General features: G+C 52.3%; 1 protein-coding gene across 3 annotated transcripts in view; it reads right to left on the reverse strand.

Annotated features, from left to right (window-relative positions):
- LOC139754242 (AT-rich interactive domain-containing protein 3A-like) overlaps positions 1-13,175 on the reverse strand; it is a 141,195-nt gene that overhangs the window by 4,152 nt on the left and 123,868 nt on the right. For 2 of the 3 annotated variants that reach the window (XM_071671567.1, XM_071671565.1), the window contains 2 exons: positions 2,121-2,344; positions 75-345 (listed from right to left, as the gene is read on the reverse strand). In XM_071671567.1, the coding sequence (XP_071527668.1) occupies positions 75-345; positions 2,121-2,344 (495 nt within the window). The remainder of the gene's footprint in view (positions 1-74; positions 346-2,120; positions 2,345-13,175) is intronic. The other variant, XM_071671566.1, reaches the window with a different exon arrangement.

Genomic DNA, 13,175 nt, shown 5'->3' on the forward strand with positions numbered 1-13,175 from the left:
TTCGGGTCTGTGACCTCAGGATGACCCGAAATTCTCTAATTACGATACGGGAGATGAAGGCGAACGACACTTACCCCTGGACGTAATTTTGATATTGGCGCCGGGGTGCGTGGGCGGCGTGGGCGTGGTGGGCGTCGGTAGGCGTGGGTCGTGGGCGTCTTCTTGTTGGGCCGGCCGCTTGGCCGCGGGGATCAGCGCGTTCTCGTCCACCAGTCGACTGCGCAGGTCGTTGCGGAAGTCGTTGCGCAGGTCGTTGCGGAAGTCGGCGTTCTCCTTAAGCCGTCCTGGCCGCTGGAGGCAGATGGCCTGGTACCCTCTGTTGTCCAGATGGAAGGGCGGCACCTCCTGCAGGACAAGGAAAGGAGTTTTAAGGAGGTTTTGCTCCCTGGGGGAAACGACAGGTTCTATATACTATATCTCACGACCTGTGGTCCCACCCGGTGGACGTGGGCTGCTTCCTGGGCGCTGCAGAAGCCCCATAAAGATAAAGGGAGAGAGAGAGAGAGAGAGAGAGAGAGAGAGAGAGAGAGAGAGAGAGAGAGAGAGAGAGAGAGAGAGAGAGAGAGCAGTGTGTTGGCCTTAGGGCAGGCAGCAGGCATAGCATCACCGTGTACAATCCCACACGTACACCTTTTGCTACCCATGTGAGATGTACACCGCGCGTGCTTCAACGGTCTGGGGTCGACGCTGCTTGTGTTCACACGCTCATCACCTTCTCAACAGCAACCTTGAAAAAAAGCCCCATGTGACGAAAGTCTCTAAATCACACAACACACGCAGGTTTCTCAGCGTTAAAGACAGGTGGCGCATCCGGTACAACAGTGAGCCAAGCCACAGAAGGACTAATGTCTACATTTACAGTAAATGCCAATACGAGGATCGCATTTATTTCCCGGTACCGTGTTGTCCTTGGGGGAATAGGAGTGGACTTCGATGGTGCAAGTGACATGAGGTGGGCCAATTCGCCGACGTCTCTCCCTGTACGTTCTATCCATCTCGTGGCCGTACGTCCAGATAAAAAGAAAAAGACGATTGGATTGTACAGTTAACAACCTAGGAAGGTGTTTGACGACACGTGGCAAACAAGAGTAATGTACGAGAGGATAGATTTCCTTATTGTCTATAGATGATGAGCTGCCATGTATACATAAAGATATATAGGTTTAGATTCAGTTACATATGTCAGAACTTACACTCTCATAATGTGGCCTATGGACAGTGCCAGCCACGCCGAGGCTATCACGAAGGTTATACCACACGAAGCCACTCCCCTCCTCGCTTTGGACACGACTGGATGGGCAGACCTGACCCACGATTATATCCAATTCGTCACAAAGTTCTTGGTTATATCACGTTCATTAATGGTCTCGAGTTAATTAGCACACTAAAGAAAGTTTGGTAATAAAAAAATTATTCTTTACAGAGGCCCTCACCACTTTATTTCTTATACCTCAGATTAATGCCTGTCCTTTGTAACACCTCGTACCTGGCGTTAACATGAATTGCTCATAAAAAGAATCGACCATTTCCATATACAGCTCATAAGTCCTCCAAGGGAAGCCATGGAGGAGGTTAGCTTGGGCCCCACAACCGTCTGGCCATTTTCAGAACTTCTGGTCACAGGAACGCACTACTGCTGTGTGGAGACGCGAATCATAAGGACTCAAGACTCTCCCATCACCCGCCTATTGCAAACAGTCTGGAGACACGAATCACAAGGACCTGAGAATCCCCCATCACCCGCCTAAGGCGGGTGAGTAACACGGGAGGCTGAGGATGAAATCGCGTGAATGGGGTATTCCTACCAGCCGAGGCCTATGTTGTCTTTAGGCTTCATGACGGGCCGAACATGGCTGCTCGCAATTAGCCGAGCCGTAAACGTCCCTCCTCGACCGCGTGAACGTCGCATTAACACATAACAAATGGCCGTAGGTCTTCCCCGAATCCCTTGCGGTTCCAACCAGTGGCACTAAGACGAAGAGCGAGGGAGACAGCGGTACCCCTCGCATCACGCCAGCAGGATGCTGACGCTGAAGCCATCATTATGACGCTTGTGATCTCAAGGAATTATCAGCACCAAGACCCCCCCTCACCGTAAGGCTGAACTCATGAGTACTTACGTCTTCCTTAAGATCGAGGTTTAGAGCCTCCTTCTGTGGCGGTAGGGGAACGCCAGCCAAGGGGTGGTAAGGCGGTGGCAGTTTGGGCGTGTCGTCCTCGTGCTGGAAGCCGCCCGCGCCCAGGCCCTGGTTGTACAGCTTCCACATGGTCAGTCGCGTCGCCTCGAGCAGCGCCTCCTGCGACCCCGGCGGTGACCCGCCCCGACCTGTGTCACCGTAGAGACCTGGGAATAGTTAGTTAATATACATATATATATGTACTCGTATGTATTATATGAATATGATGCCGTACATATGGTCGGCACTACCGCTACCACGTCTCAAAGGGTTAAGAAAGACAAGAAAGTCAGCCAAAAGAGGCAAGAAACGCAACACCAACATACTCAAGGGACATGAAGCGAAGCGAGAGATGATCCTCCTCCGTCCAGGCAAGAAGGAAGGAGCGGCGGAGCTACCCCAGAGAAGGTCCACCCTCCCGCCCAGCCTCCAGCGGGTGAGAAATCGTCGCTGACATTTCTATAACTTGTCTTACAAACAAGAACAGGTGTTGAGTGTATATAGCAGCGGGTTCTGGGTCAGGGAGGTGGCGGAGGGCGGGAGGAGGAGAGAGGCGTGTCAGTAACTCGCAAGGAGGACATGGAGGAAGAGAACGAGGGAGTGGGATTTCACAACACGCCCATTCTACTACACCCCTCCCTTTCTATACCGCCCATCCCCGCCCACACACGCCCACCTCCCCACGACCCACAGACAACCCCTTGACGTTTAATAATTACATGATGCATTCGCCACTACCTGACGACCGACTCCAACACGAGTGGATGTTAAGGATGTAACGTCAGCACTCCCTCATCGTAATGGCGCAACCGTAATTTTGAATTACAAATTATGATCAAACTTCTGGCCAGCCAGTCAGTAATGTATGTAAATACTAAGCTTACACAAGAGCCTGTCCACCGATCAGGTACACACACACACACACACACACTGGCTGTACCGCCGTACCTTAGAGCGTTTTAAGGCAAGGTACGGTACCACAATGGTAGGTTGTGTGATGCTCATCCCAGATATGCAAATTATTCAAGAAAATAAAAAATGAAAAATTAAGACGATTCTGTTTGGCGCGCGCGCGCGTGCTCACGTGTGTGTGTGTGTGTGTGTGTGTGATTACTAATCATGTGTTACCTTGCTCATGTGCCAAGTGGCCATTCAACGACCAGCCCAAAAGGGAAAGATGAACAGCTAGGTCGACTGTGGGCCGACTAAGGCCCCGTTCGGAGTTCAAATTCCAGACCGTTAGAGTGGTGAGTCGCCATGTTAATCACTGTGTGTGTGTGTGTGTGTGTGTGTGTGTGTGTGTGTGTGTGTGTGTGTGTGTGTGTGTGTATGTTCGCTGTCTGTATTAAACACGTCCTCAATCATTCATTTCCATTCATCCACCAGTCTTATACTGGCAAATACCTCTTTACATCTTCCTTAGCATATTTCTTGCTTAATTTCTACCTATATCCTCTGGTTGCTCCGTCCCTACATCTCTTGTAGAACAGCTCAGCTGTCCACGTCATAGATCTGTTTTCAAAATCTTTAAGCTTGTGGTCAAGCCACCTGCCACTCTTCTCTCTTCCAAGCTGGGCAAATTAAAAGCCTCGAGTGTTTCCCTGTAACTCAGCTCTCTCATTCAGGTACCATCTTTGTTGCTCCCCTCCTCTGGACCTTCTCTAACAGCTCTATGTGCTTCTTTAGGCTGAAAAGCCATATTCTAATCATGCCCCCATGTAGGGCATGAACAGCTTGTTGAATATTTCCTTTTCCAAATACTTGATAGATATCATGATATTTACTAACTAATCTTCTGTCTCCTCGAATATTCTTCTAATGTGGGACTCTGGCGACAGGTTAGGAGGAATCATGTCGAACCCCACAAGCTTATTATTTTCTGTGGCATGATAATTATTATATCTAAGGCCTTCTTTCACCCTGTGTCTAATCCTCACTACATTACATTACCATGGGTTGAATGTCCTCAATGATGTACCATGACCAACTGTGGAGTGTCTATTTGTCTGTCTGTCCGTCTGTCTCTTCGTCTGTCTGCCTGCGTTTGGCTGTGTGTATCACGGGCACAATCATTACCTCCCTCCACACACACACAAACCCCCTCCACCCCCTCACTATCACCACAACAAAAGCTCCATCATCAAACACTGGGCGTCACGTCACAATCCACAGAGGGTAATCATCAAAGATAGTGAGAGTGAGCCAGGCGAGGCTGGATCTTATGTCCCCCTTACGCATGGGCCACCGGACGGCCCTTCTGGCACACCAACATCACCTTTAATGCTTGACCGTGTGATTAAGTGCAAGATGGAGATAAATCCAGGTACTAGGGTTACCTTACCGTTGGGCTGGCACTGTGGGGCCAGGCACTATGGCACCCTCAGTGCCACCTGACCACAGTAGCAGCCAAGAGTGTGTGGTCAAGAGACGACACTAGGTCCCTGGTGGGGCTCGAGCCGGGGCCCGAAACATTGTGGGAAGAGCCGGAGACCAGTGAGCCAGCCAGCCTGGCCACTCCAACTCTCCCATTAATCTTGTCCAAATAGATATGTAAATAGGCGGCGCGACCTGCCCTGACCCGCTCTCCCAGACTGCGGTGGAGACTCTACGAGACTGTGGAGGAGACTCTCTCAGGCTGTGGTGGAGACTCTCCCACACTGTTGGCGGAGATTCTCCCACACTGGTGGTGGAGACTCTCCCAGACTGGTGGAGGGGACTCTCTCAGGCTGTGGTGGAGACTCTCCTACACTGTTGGTGGAGACTCTCCCACACTGTTGGTGGAGACTCTCCCACACTGTTAGCGGAGACTCTCCCACACTGGTGGCTGGAGACTCTCCCACACTGTTGGTGGAGACTCTCCCACTGTTGGCGGAGACTCTCCCACTGTTGGCGGAGACTCTCCCACACTGGTGGTGGAGACTCTCCCAGACTGTTGGCGGAGACTCTCCCACACTGTTGGTGGAGACTCTGCCAGACTGTTGGTGGAGACTCTCCCACACTGGTGGCGGAGACTCTCCCAAACTGTTGGTGGAGACTCTCCCACACTGGTGGCGGAGACTCTCCCAAACTGTTGGCGGAGACTCTCCCAACTCCCGAGGTTTCCATCTACCCACCTTCCCCCCACCTCACACCCCAGCCTGTGACTCCCTGGAGGAATCAAATCATATATGACACTTCGGCCTCAATCCTCACCACCTGTGTAGCCCATCGTATCTAAAACCACCTGTCGTAACCAGCTGTACTTATCCTACCTTACGTCAGCTCTTAACTTTTACGTTTCGATGCTTCTTTTTTCTCTCAGACATCTAAACAGAAATAGATCTCCCCTAATATGATGGAATTCCTTATTTCTTTTTAATGTTAGCTGAAATAGCACTGGCAGCTGAATACCCTTACCAATGCCATCCCATTAACGCTACATATGTACCCTAGTGTCTGCCAGGTACCCAACTTATCGACGGAGCTAGGATGAACAGCTGCACTGACTGTACACCCACTGCCGCAACCAGGATTCGATTCTATGAGCGCTCGACCCCCGGGCGGCCAGTGAATGCGTCACAGTCGTCAGCGCTCACCGCTACACCACGGCCGTCCTCCTCGGCCTCAAAGGAAATCCAACCACACCTTTCCTGTCCGCCGGCACTTTCAACAACTTCTGAAACCTCGCTGGTACACAACCCCATCCTAAAGAGGGCAATCCTTCATCCGCGTCACATTAAAGACCCATAACCATCACCAATATACTCTTTTTTCTTTAAATCTTGGAAATTATATCACTCGTTGTCTTTGCTTACCATCACCAATATAATTTTTTTTTTCAAAACTCTTGGAAAGTATATCACTCGTTCTCTTTGCTTCCTGGCCTCCCTACTGCAGATCTCTCTTTATCACAGTCGCAATTTCACCTTGACTCTTGGTGACCTTGACTTACATACCGTAAAGATATACCAAAGTGGTTGGTGTCAGGTTCCTCTCGTCAAACTTCCCTCATATGGCCTTTCCTCCGTCTCTAGTTTCCTGAAACCCCTTCTTTTCTCTCTTGGGAACGCACCATTCATATGGAGACAGACGGAAAGGATGATTCTTTTACACCCATTAATGCTCGAGTCCCATCGCCACCACAGTATATAAATGGGACCTCAACGCCACCATAGGAAATGAGGCTTCAACGCCACCACAGAAAATGAGAGACTTCAACGCCACCACAGAAAATGAGGGACTTCAACGCCACCCTAGAAAATGAGCCTTCAACGCCACAACAGAAAATGAGAGACTTCAACGCCACCACAGAAAATGAGAGACTTCAATGCCACCACAGAAAATGAGCCTTCAACGCCACCACAGAAAATGAGAGACTTCATCGCCACCATAGAAAATGAGAGACTTCAACGCCACCATAGAAAATGAGAGACTTCAACGCCACCACAGAATATGAGAGAGACTCCAACGCCACCACAGAAAATGAACCTTCAACGCCACCACAGAAAATGAGCCTTCAACATCACCAACAAAAGAGAGACAAGATTGCCCAACGCCACCACAGGAAAAGAAAGAGACTTTACCACAGAAAAAAGGGGGGAGAGAAGGCAGGCAGCTAGCCACCACAGAATATGAATGGGACTTCACCACCGCCAAAGGAAAAAGACAAGAGACTTCAACTTCGCCACGGAATTTGAGAGAGGCTTCAACGCTACCACAGGAGGCCTACGGAGACTTCAACACCATCACAGAAAATGATCCACATCAAATTTTCACCTTGTGATCCACCTTGTCTTTACGTCTGAAATTTTCTTAATGTTTAGAATACTAATCTGTATATGCTATGGTTCAACATGGACACTCACATTAGATGTGTTGGGATGGAGAGGGGGCGAGAGCTGGCAGGGGAGAGGGGAGAATGCTGCCGTGGGAAGGGGGGTTGGTGGGGATGTTGGGGAGAGGGGAGGGGCGAGTGTTGCATGACGGTGGTGGGTCCTGATACTGTGGTCATCCATCACCCCCGCCCACCCCCGACACACCGACTAAACCCTCCCTCGCTGTCTCCCTCACCCCGCACCCCCCAACCATCACCCCCTCCCAGCAGGATCGTGTACTGTTTAGCTCCCCGCCCCGCCCCGTTCGTCACCGTGGCCGGGGCCAGCTCCCTACACCAACCCGCCCCACCCGTCACTGTGGCCGGGACTAGCAGCTCTTCGCCCCACCCCACTACGCCCCGCACTGCCCCCAGATCACCCCCCTCCCACGCCATTCGCCGTGGCTGGGGCCAGCTCTCCCCCACCCCCTCATCCCGCCCCGCCACGCCCGTCAACACACACACGAACGATCACATTAAGGACGAGACGGAGTCGGTAATAGAGTAACAATGGCTGCGTCCGCAACAATGGACGTCGGCTTGTGTTCTGGATCGCCCGAGACACACGTCCCACGGCCAGGTGCTCGCGAGAGACCCCCTCAGCACCCACCTCACGGAGGAGGGAAATAAACCCCATATCACTAAAACCAAAGCTCAAACATCATCCTCGCTGGAGGAGCCGGCCACAAGCACCCTCTCCATACCTCGGCTTCGTGGAGGCAACCTGTGAGGAAGAGACCTCTATATACCCGTGGTTGAGTCTTTGCCGTCGAGTATAAACCCCTCAATGGGGGGGACCTTGAGGGGTGAGCCTCCCGGGGCAGCGAATGATAAATGCAGGATTTAACGTCGGGCGCCGTTATAAGGGTGGCAGGTAACAATTAGTGGGGGCAATATAAATAGATCCATGTGCTGGCCATTCATGTAAAGGAAAGCGGCACAAAGGACTCATTATCATATCGTTTATGGACGGAATCAAACCTTATTGTCTCGGTTCCTTTGAGGCTTCGGGCCAGTCCCGCCTCCCCGAGGGCACTCAATGTCCACCACCATCAGTACATGGGCCGACTGTAGCCCTCAATCACAAGGCCTGAGTCTCCACCTGCTCCAAGACACAGGAGGGAGTCACACACACTCAGGACCTCGAATAGAACAGCTCGCGAGATGTTGTGTTGGGTGTATGGGAGAATGTGATCATATTGTGGGGGAGAGCACGGATGAGTGTCGGGGGCCAGGATTTGGCCAGGTTGGAGGCTCGGAAGGTATGGCCCCCAACCCATGGCCAGGTTAGGGATGGTGGAGATTCACAGGGGGCATGGCCCACCACCTGGACTATCAGAGGCGTGGCCAATCCACCTGGCCAACCACGGGTTGGCAAAAGCATCTAGCCTATCAGGGGAGTGGCCCACCACCTGGCCAACCAAGGGCATGGCCCACCATCTAGTCAACGAGGGGGAGTGGCCCACCATCTGGCCAACATGAGGTATGGCCCACCACCTGGCCAACCAAGGGCATGGCCCACCATCCAGCCAACTAGGGGAAGTGGCCCATCATCTGGCCAACCTGAGGTATGGCCCACCACCTGGCCAACCAAGGGCATGGCCCACCATCTAGCCAACAAGGGGGAGTGGCCCATCATCTGGCCAACCTGAGGTATGGCCCACCACCTGGCCAACCAAGGGCATGGCCCACCATCTAGCCAACTAGGGGGAGTGGCCCACCACCACCTGGCTAACCTGAGGTATGGCCCTCCACCTGGCCACGGGACATGGCCACAATTCGTCATCTCACAACTCACGTAAAAACGAAGGAGGATTCAGATTGAGCGTGGGATGAGAGTGCCAACAAGGTCACATCGGCGCTCGGCCGGCAGGCGACTCTCGCCATTAATTAACCTCCGGATAAAGTCCCGAGTCAGGTGGTCGGTGTCGATGGGGAGGGGCACCTTGGCCACTTAGTCGAGTGGGGTCTATCAGCGAAGGGAGGCGGCTGATCAATCTTGCGTTATCTTCACTATCTATCGCTGTTGGTAACTATCGCTAGGAAAGCGTGACCACCTCAATATTCCCCTTCATTATTTCTTTTACGCTATCTCCCACTATCTCCCTATCGCGTTAATTATCTCCCCGCTATCTCCACCCCCAGCTCCATCAGTGACGGGGGGTCGGCCCGCTGCCGTCACAGGGCAGGTTGGTAACACGGTGGCTGGGTTGGTGTTACGGACCCTGGGTGTGACGTGTGACGCTATGGTCGTGTACTTATAGGGGGAGCACGGCACTGAGGGCTCCTATTACACAGTAGGGGGGGGCAGTGAGGGCTCCTATTACCCTGGGGGAGGAGGAACACCGAGAATGGAGAGGTCACCATGGTCAAGAGGACCCCTAATATTGTGTGTGAAAGAGAGAGAGAGAGAGAGAGAGAGAGAGAGAGAGAGAGAGAGAGAGAGAGAGAGAGAGAGAGAGAGAGAGAGAGAGAGAGAGAGAGAGAGAGAGAACACCAGCCACGGCGCACCACCTGACCTGACCTCGCTCGCCGGGGGCGCTGGCCCTCTGACCTCACAAACTGACCTTTCCAAAGGACCCACAGATACCAAGCTAACCCCCAGAGTATCCACGGATACCGAGTCCCCTGAGAGACCACGGACATCAGGTCCCACCCCCAGAGGTATCCCCATATATTTTCTACCAACTGACCCATTTTCCAATTGCTTATCTCTACAGATATAAACAGATTCAGGTCAGTTTAAGTAGTTTACATATCTTTGAATATGTCTCCCCGGCAGAGCTGGGGTGTAGGTGGCAGGGCTGGGGTGAAGATGGCAGGGCTGGGGTGAAGATGACAGGGCTAGGGTGAGATGGCAGGGCTCGGGTGAAGATGGCGGGGCTGGGGTGAAGATGGCAGGGCTCGGGTGAAGATGGCAGGGCTGGGGTGAAGATGGCAGGGCTAGGGTGAAGATGGCAGGGCTGGGGTGAAGATGGCAGGGCTGGGGTGAGTATGGCAGGGCTGGGGTGAAGATGGCAGGGCTAGGGGTGAAGATGGCAGGGCTGTGGTGAAGATGGCGGGGCTAGGGTGAGGATGGCAGGGCTGGGGTGAAGATGGCAGGGCTGGGGTGAGGATGGCAGGGCTGGGGTGAAGATGGCAGGGCTGGGGTGAGGATGGCAGGGCTGGGGTGAGGATGGAGGTCAACCTCAATGAGCTGGGAACATTTGGTGAATTTTTACCTCTGGTCACGACGTCTTTGCCAACCAGGCGGGCAAGAATCCAGTCCCGGGCCGGTTCGGGGCCGCCGGCCGGACACTAAACTCCGTAAAAGCGGACAACATAACCGGCCGCCGAGTGTATAAACCACATATAAACCACATAAAGCACGGAGGCCGGTGGCTGGGTCGCCATAAACCTGGCAGAAGGCAATGGTTAGCGGGAGACTTGCACCAGATGCCGCTAGATTATCACAACAGTCGCTGGCCTCTCACACACACACCAGTCACTGTAGCAGACGCCGCTAGATATCACAACAGTCGCTGGCCTTACACACCAGTCACTGTAGCAGACGTCGCTAGATATCACAACAGTTGCTGGCCTTACACACCAGTCGCTGTAGCAGACGCCGCTAGATTATCACAAGAGCCGCTCGCCTCACACCAGTTATTGCCAACATTTGGTGCTCCTCATAAATTGAGTTGGAGTTTATGGTTCCTCCTCCGCCGTGCCATCACCCACGACTCACCCAGTCTCTCCTTTATAAGGGCTTCCCTTTATAAGGGTTCTGCTCCTGTAAACCTAAAAGTCACCATGGCTTCCCTTTATAAAGGTTCTGATCCTATAAACCTAAAGTCACCATGGCTTCCCTTTATAAGGGTTCTGATCCTATAAACCTAAAGTCACCATGACTTCCCTTTACAAGGGTTCTGATCCTGTAAACCCAATGTCATAACTCCATGACTCTCCTCTGTTGATGCTGTAGTGGCTACAATTACAGCAGGGTCATACAGTTGTATAAAGACACCTCAGCACCACTGAGGAAGGTACATCAACTGTACCATCGGCTGTACCGTCGTTACTGTAACCTGTACCGTCGTTACTGTGATTTCTCATATGACGTAGGGAGTGGTATATGGTCATTCACCATCACCATCTGTTCTCTCGTGTCACCATCTGTTCTCACCATCACCATCTGAGAACACCTGTACAAACGTGGTCATTTTCACCGTCACTTTCACCATCCGTGGTGGCGCTCCCTTCATCATCGGGAGCTACGACACTCACCACCACGATCCCCAACACAACGGTCTCTCCAACACCAGGGTCACCACCACCACCACACCAAATAAAAATACTATCTTTATCACCACATTTCTGCAAAACAGCGACCACTTATCACCAACACAAAGTAACATTTGGTTCGCCACTAATCAGGGTCATCACCAACAGAATTCCACATTATCGCCAACAATATCCCACCTTATCTCCAACAAATTACCGCGTTGTCCCCCACCAAAGCCAGCTCTCACCAACGCGCATCCAGTCGTATTACCAACACAACAACGCCATCTGGGTAAATCAACTCACACCAACCATTAAATGTAATTACGTCCCCCCCCTTTGTAAAAACGTCCCCCCCACACACACACACACTTGTAATGACGTCCCCAGTTCTTAAAAATCAATTAGCAACTTTACAACAATAAAAAAGAAAATGGGATCGGATGATTTCTGTTCTTACATTCCGGCGAAGATATTTTTATTTTTCAGATCTATGTTGTTTTCTTCGCCAGGAGATGTACGTGGTTCCCTTCGCCAGGATCCAGTGGTGATGCGGCAAAGCCCACTTGCAGACGACAGATTTCGTGTGGCGGGCAATGGGTGTGGCGTTGTGAATAGCGACTGTGCGCGCGCGCGGCCGAGTGTTTCCAGGTCTGGACGCTGTGTGAGGAGCCATTCTCTATGGCCTAGGGGAGAGCGACGGAATGCGCTGGTGTTGATATGGAATGCCTTTCGCTAAAGAGGGATGGGACAGGTTTTCTAAATGGTGGGATGAGATGAAACGGAACGGGATGGGTTCAACGCTTGCTGGCCTGGGTCTTGCACCGGGATGGGATGGGTCATTTGGGTTTCCCTTGACAGATCTGGACCGCTGGGAGGGACAGGAGACCATTCTATGGTCCTCAACAGACCAAAAGACGTCACCGTTCATGTGGCTGGCTCTTGACACATAGAGATAGCCTGAATCAAGCGTCAGAGTTCGAATACTGGACAGGACAGTTCAGCTCACAGCCAACCCAGCTGTTCATCCTCCCCTCGAGGCCTGTACGTAGATGGGTAAATGGCGTAGCCTGGGATGTACACATACATCTACGTCACGAATCCCAGCATTGCCATGACTGAAGGGAGCAACAACCAGTGCCATCTCGACTTCCACAAGAAAAAGGGGAGGCGAGACCTCGAGGAGGCCCCTGGTCCTTGTGTCGTGATGAGAGCACTTTCCGTCACCCCGATAGCTCCCGTTTGTCCTTCCCTCCCTCCCTCCTTTCCCTCCCTCCCTCTTAGCTGCGTGCCTGCCTACCCAGCACCGCTGCCGCTGTCGGGGTCTTCATTTACATATGTAATCACAACGTAACGGATAATTGCGATACTGATGAGCGAGGCCAAGTACACACTGCATACGCCGGCAGTGATCAGGGTTTCCAAGAGGCTACACCCTAGTCGGGGGAGTATAGTCAACACCACCCCGTACACCCAGCTTGAGCACGGGTGTACACATCAAACCCTCAGCGTCAGGTGCCAGGGTTTGACAAGGGTGGTTGATGAAGAGGGTTGTTCAGTGCGGGTGAATCGAGTGCGTCTTTAGTGTCAGTTGATGATAATGATGATGATGATGGCGTGTGTGTGTGTGTGTGTGTGTGTGTGTGTGTGTGTGTGTGTGTGTGTGTGTGTCGTCAAGCTAAGGATGTCAGAGGAATGGTTGGCGTTGAGAGCGAATAGGGTTAGAGGCCGCGGATATACCACTATAATGGAGAGAGAGAGAGAGGAATGAGACTCGGTCATAGGACTGGACCCTGGGGAACACCGCTTGATGACAGGCTCAGAGGGAGAAGCCAGCCCCATCAACGACTTTGATGGAAACACCTGCTCATGGAGTCGTCTGA

Source organism: Panulirus ornatus, chromosome 16 (genome assembly GCF_036320965.1).
Source record: "Panulirus ornatus isolate Po-2019 chromosome 16, ASM3632096v1, whole genome shotgun sequence".
Lineage (NCBI taxonomy): Eukaryota > Metazoa > Arthropoda > Malacostraca > Decapoda > Palinuridae > Panulirus > Panulirus ornatus.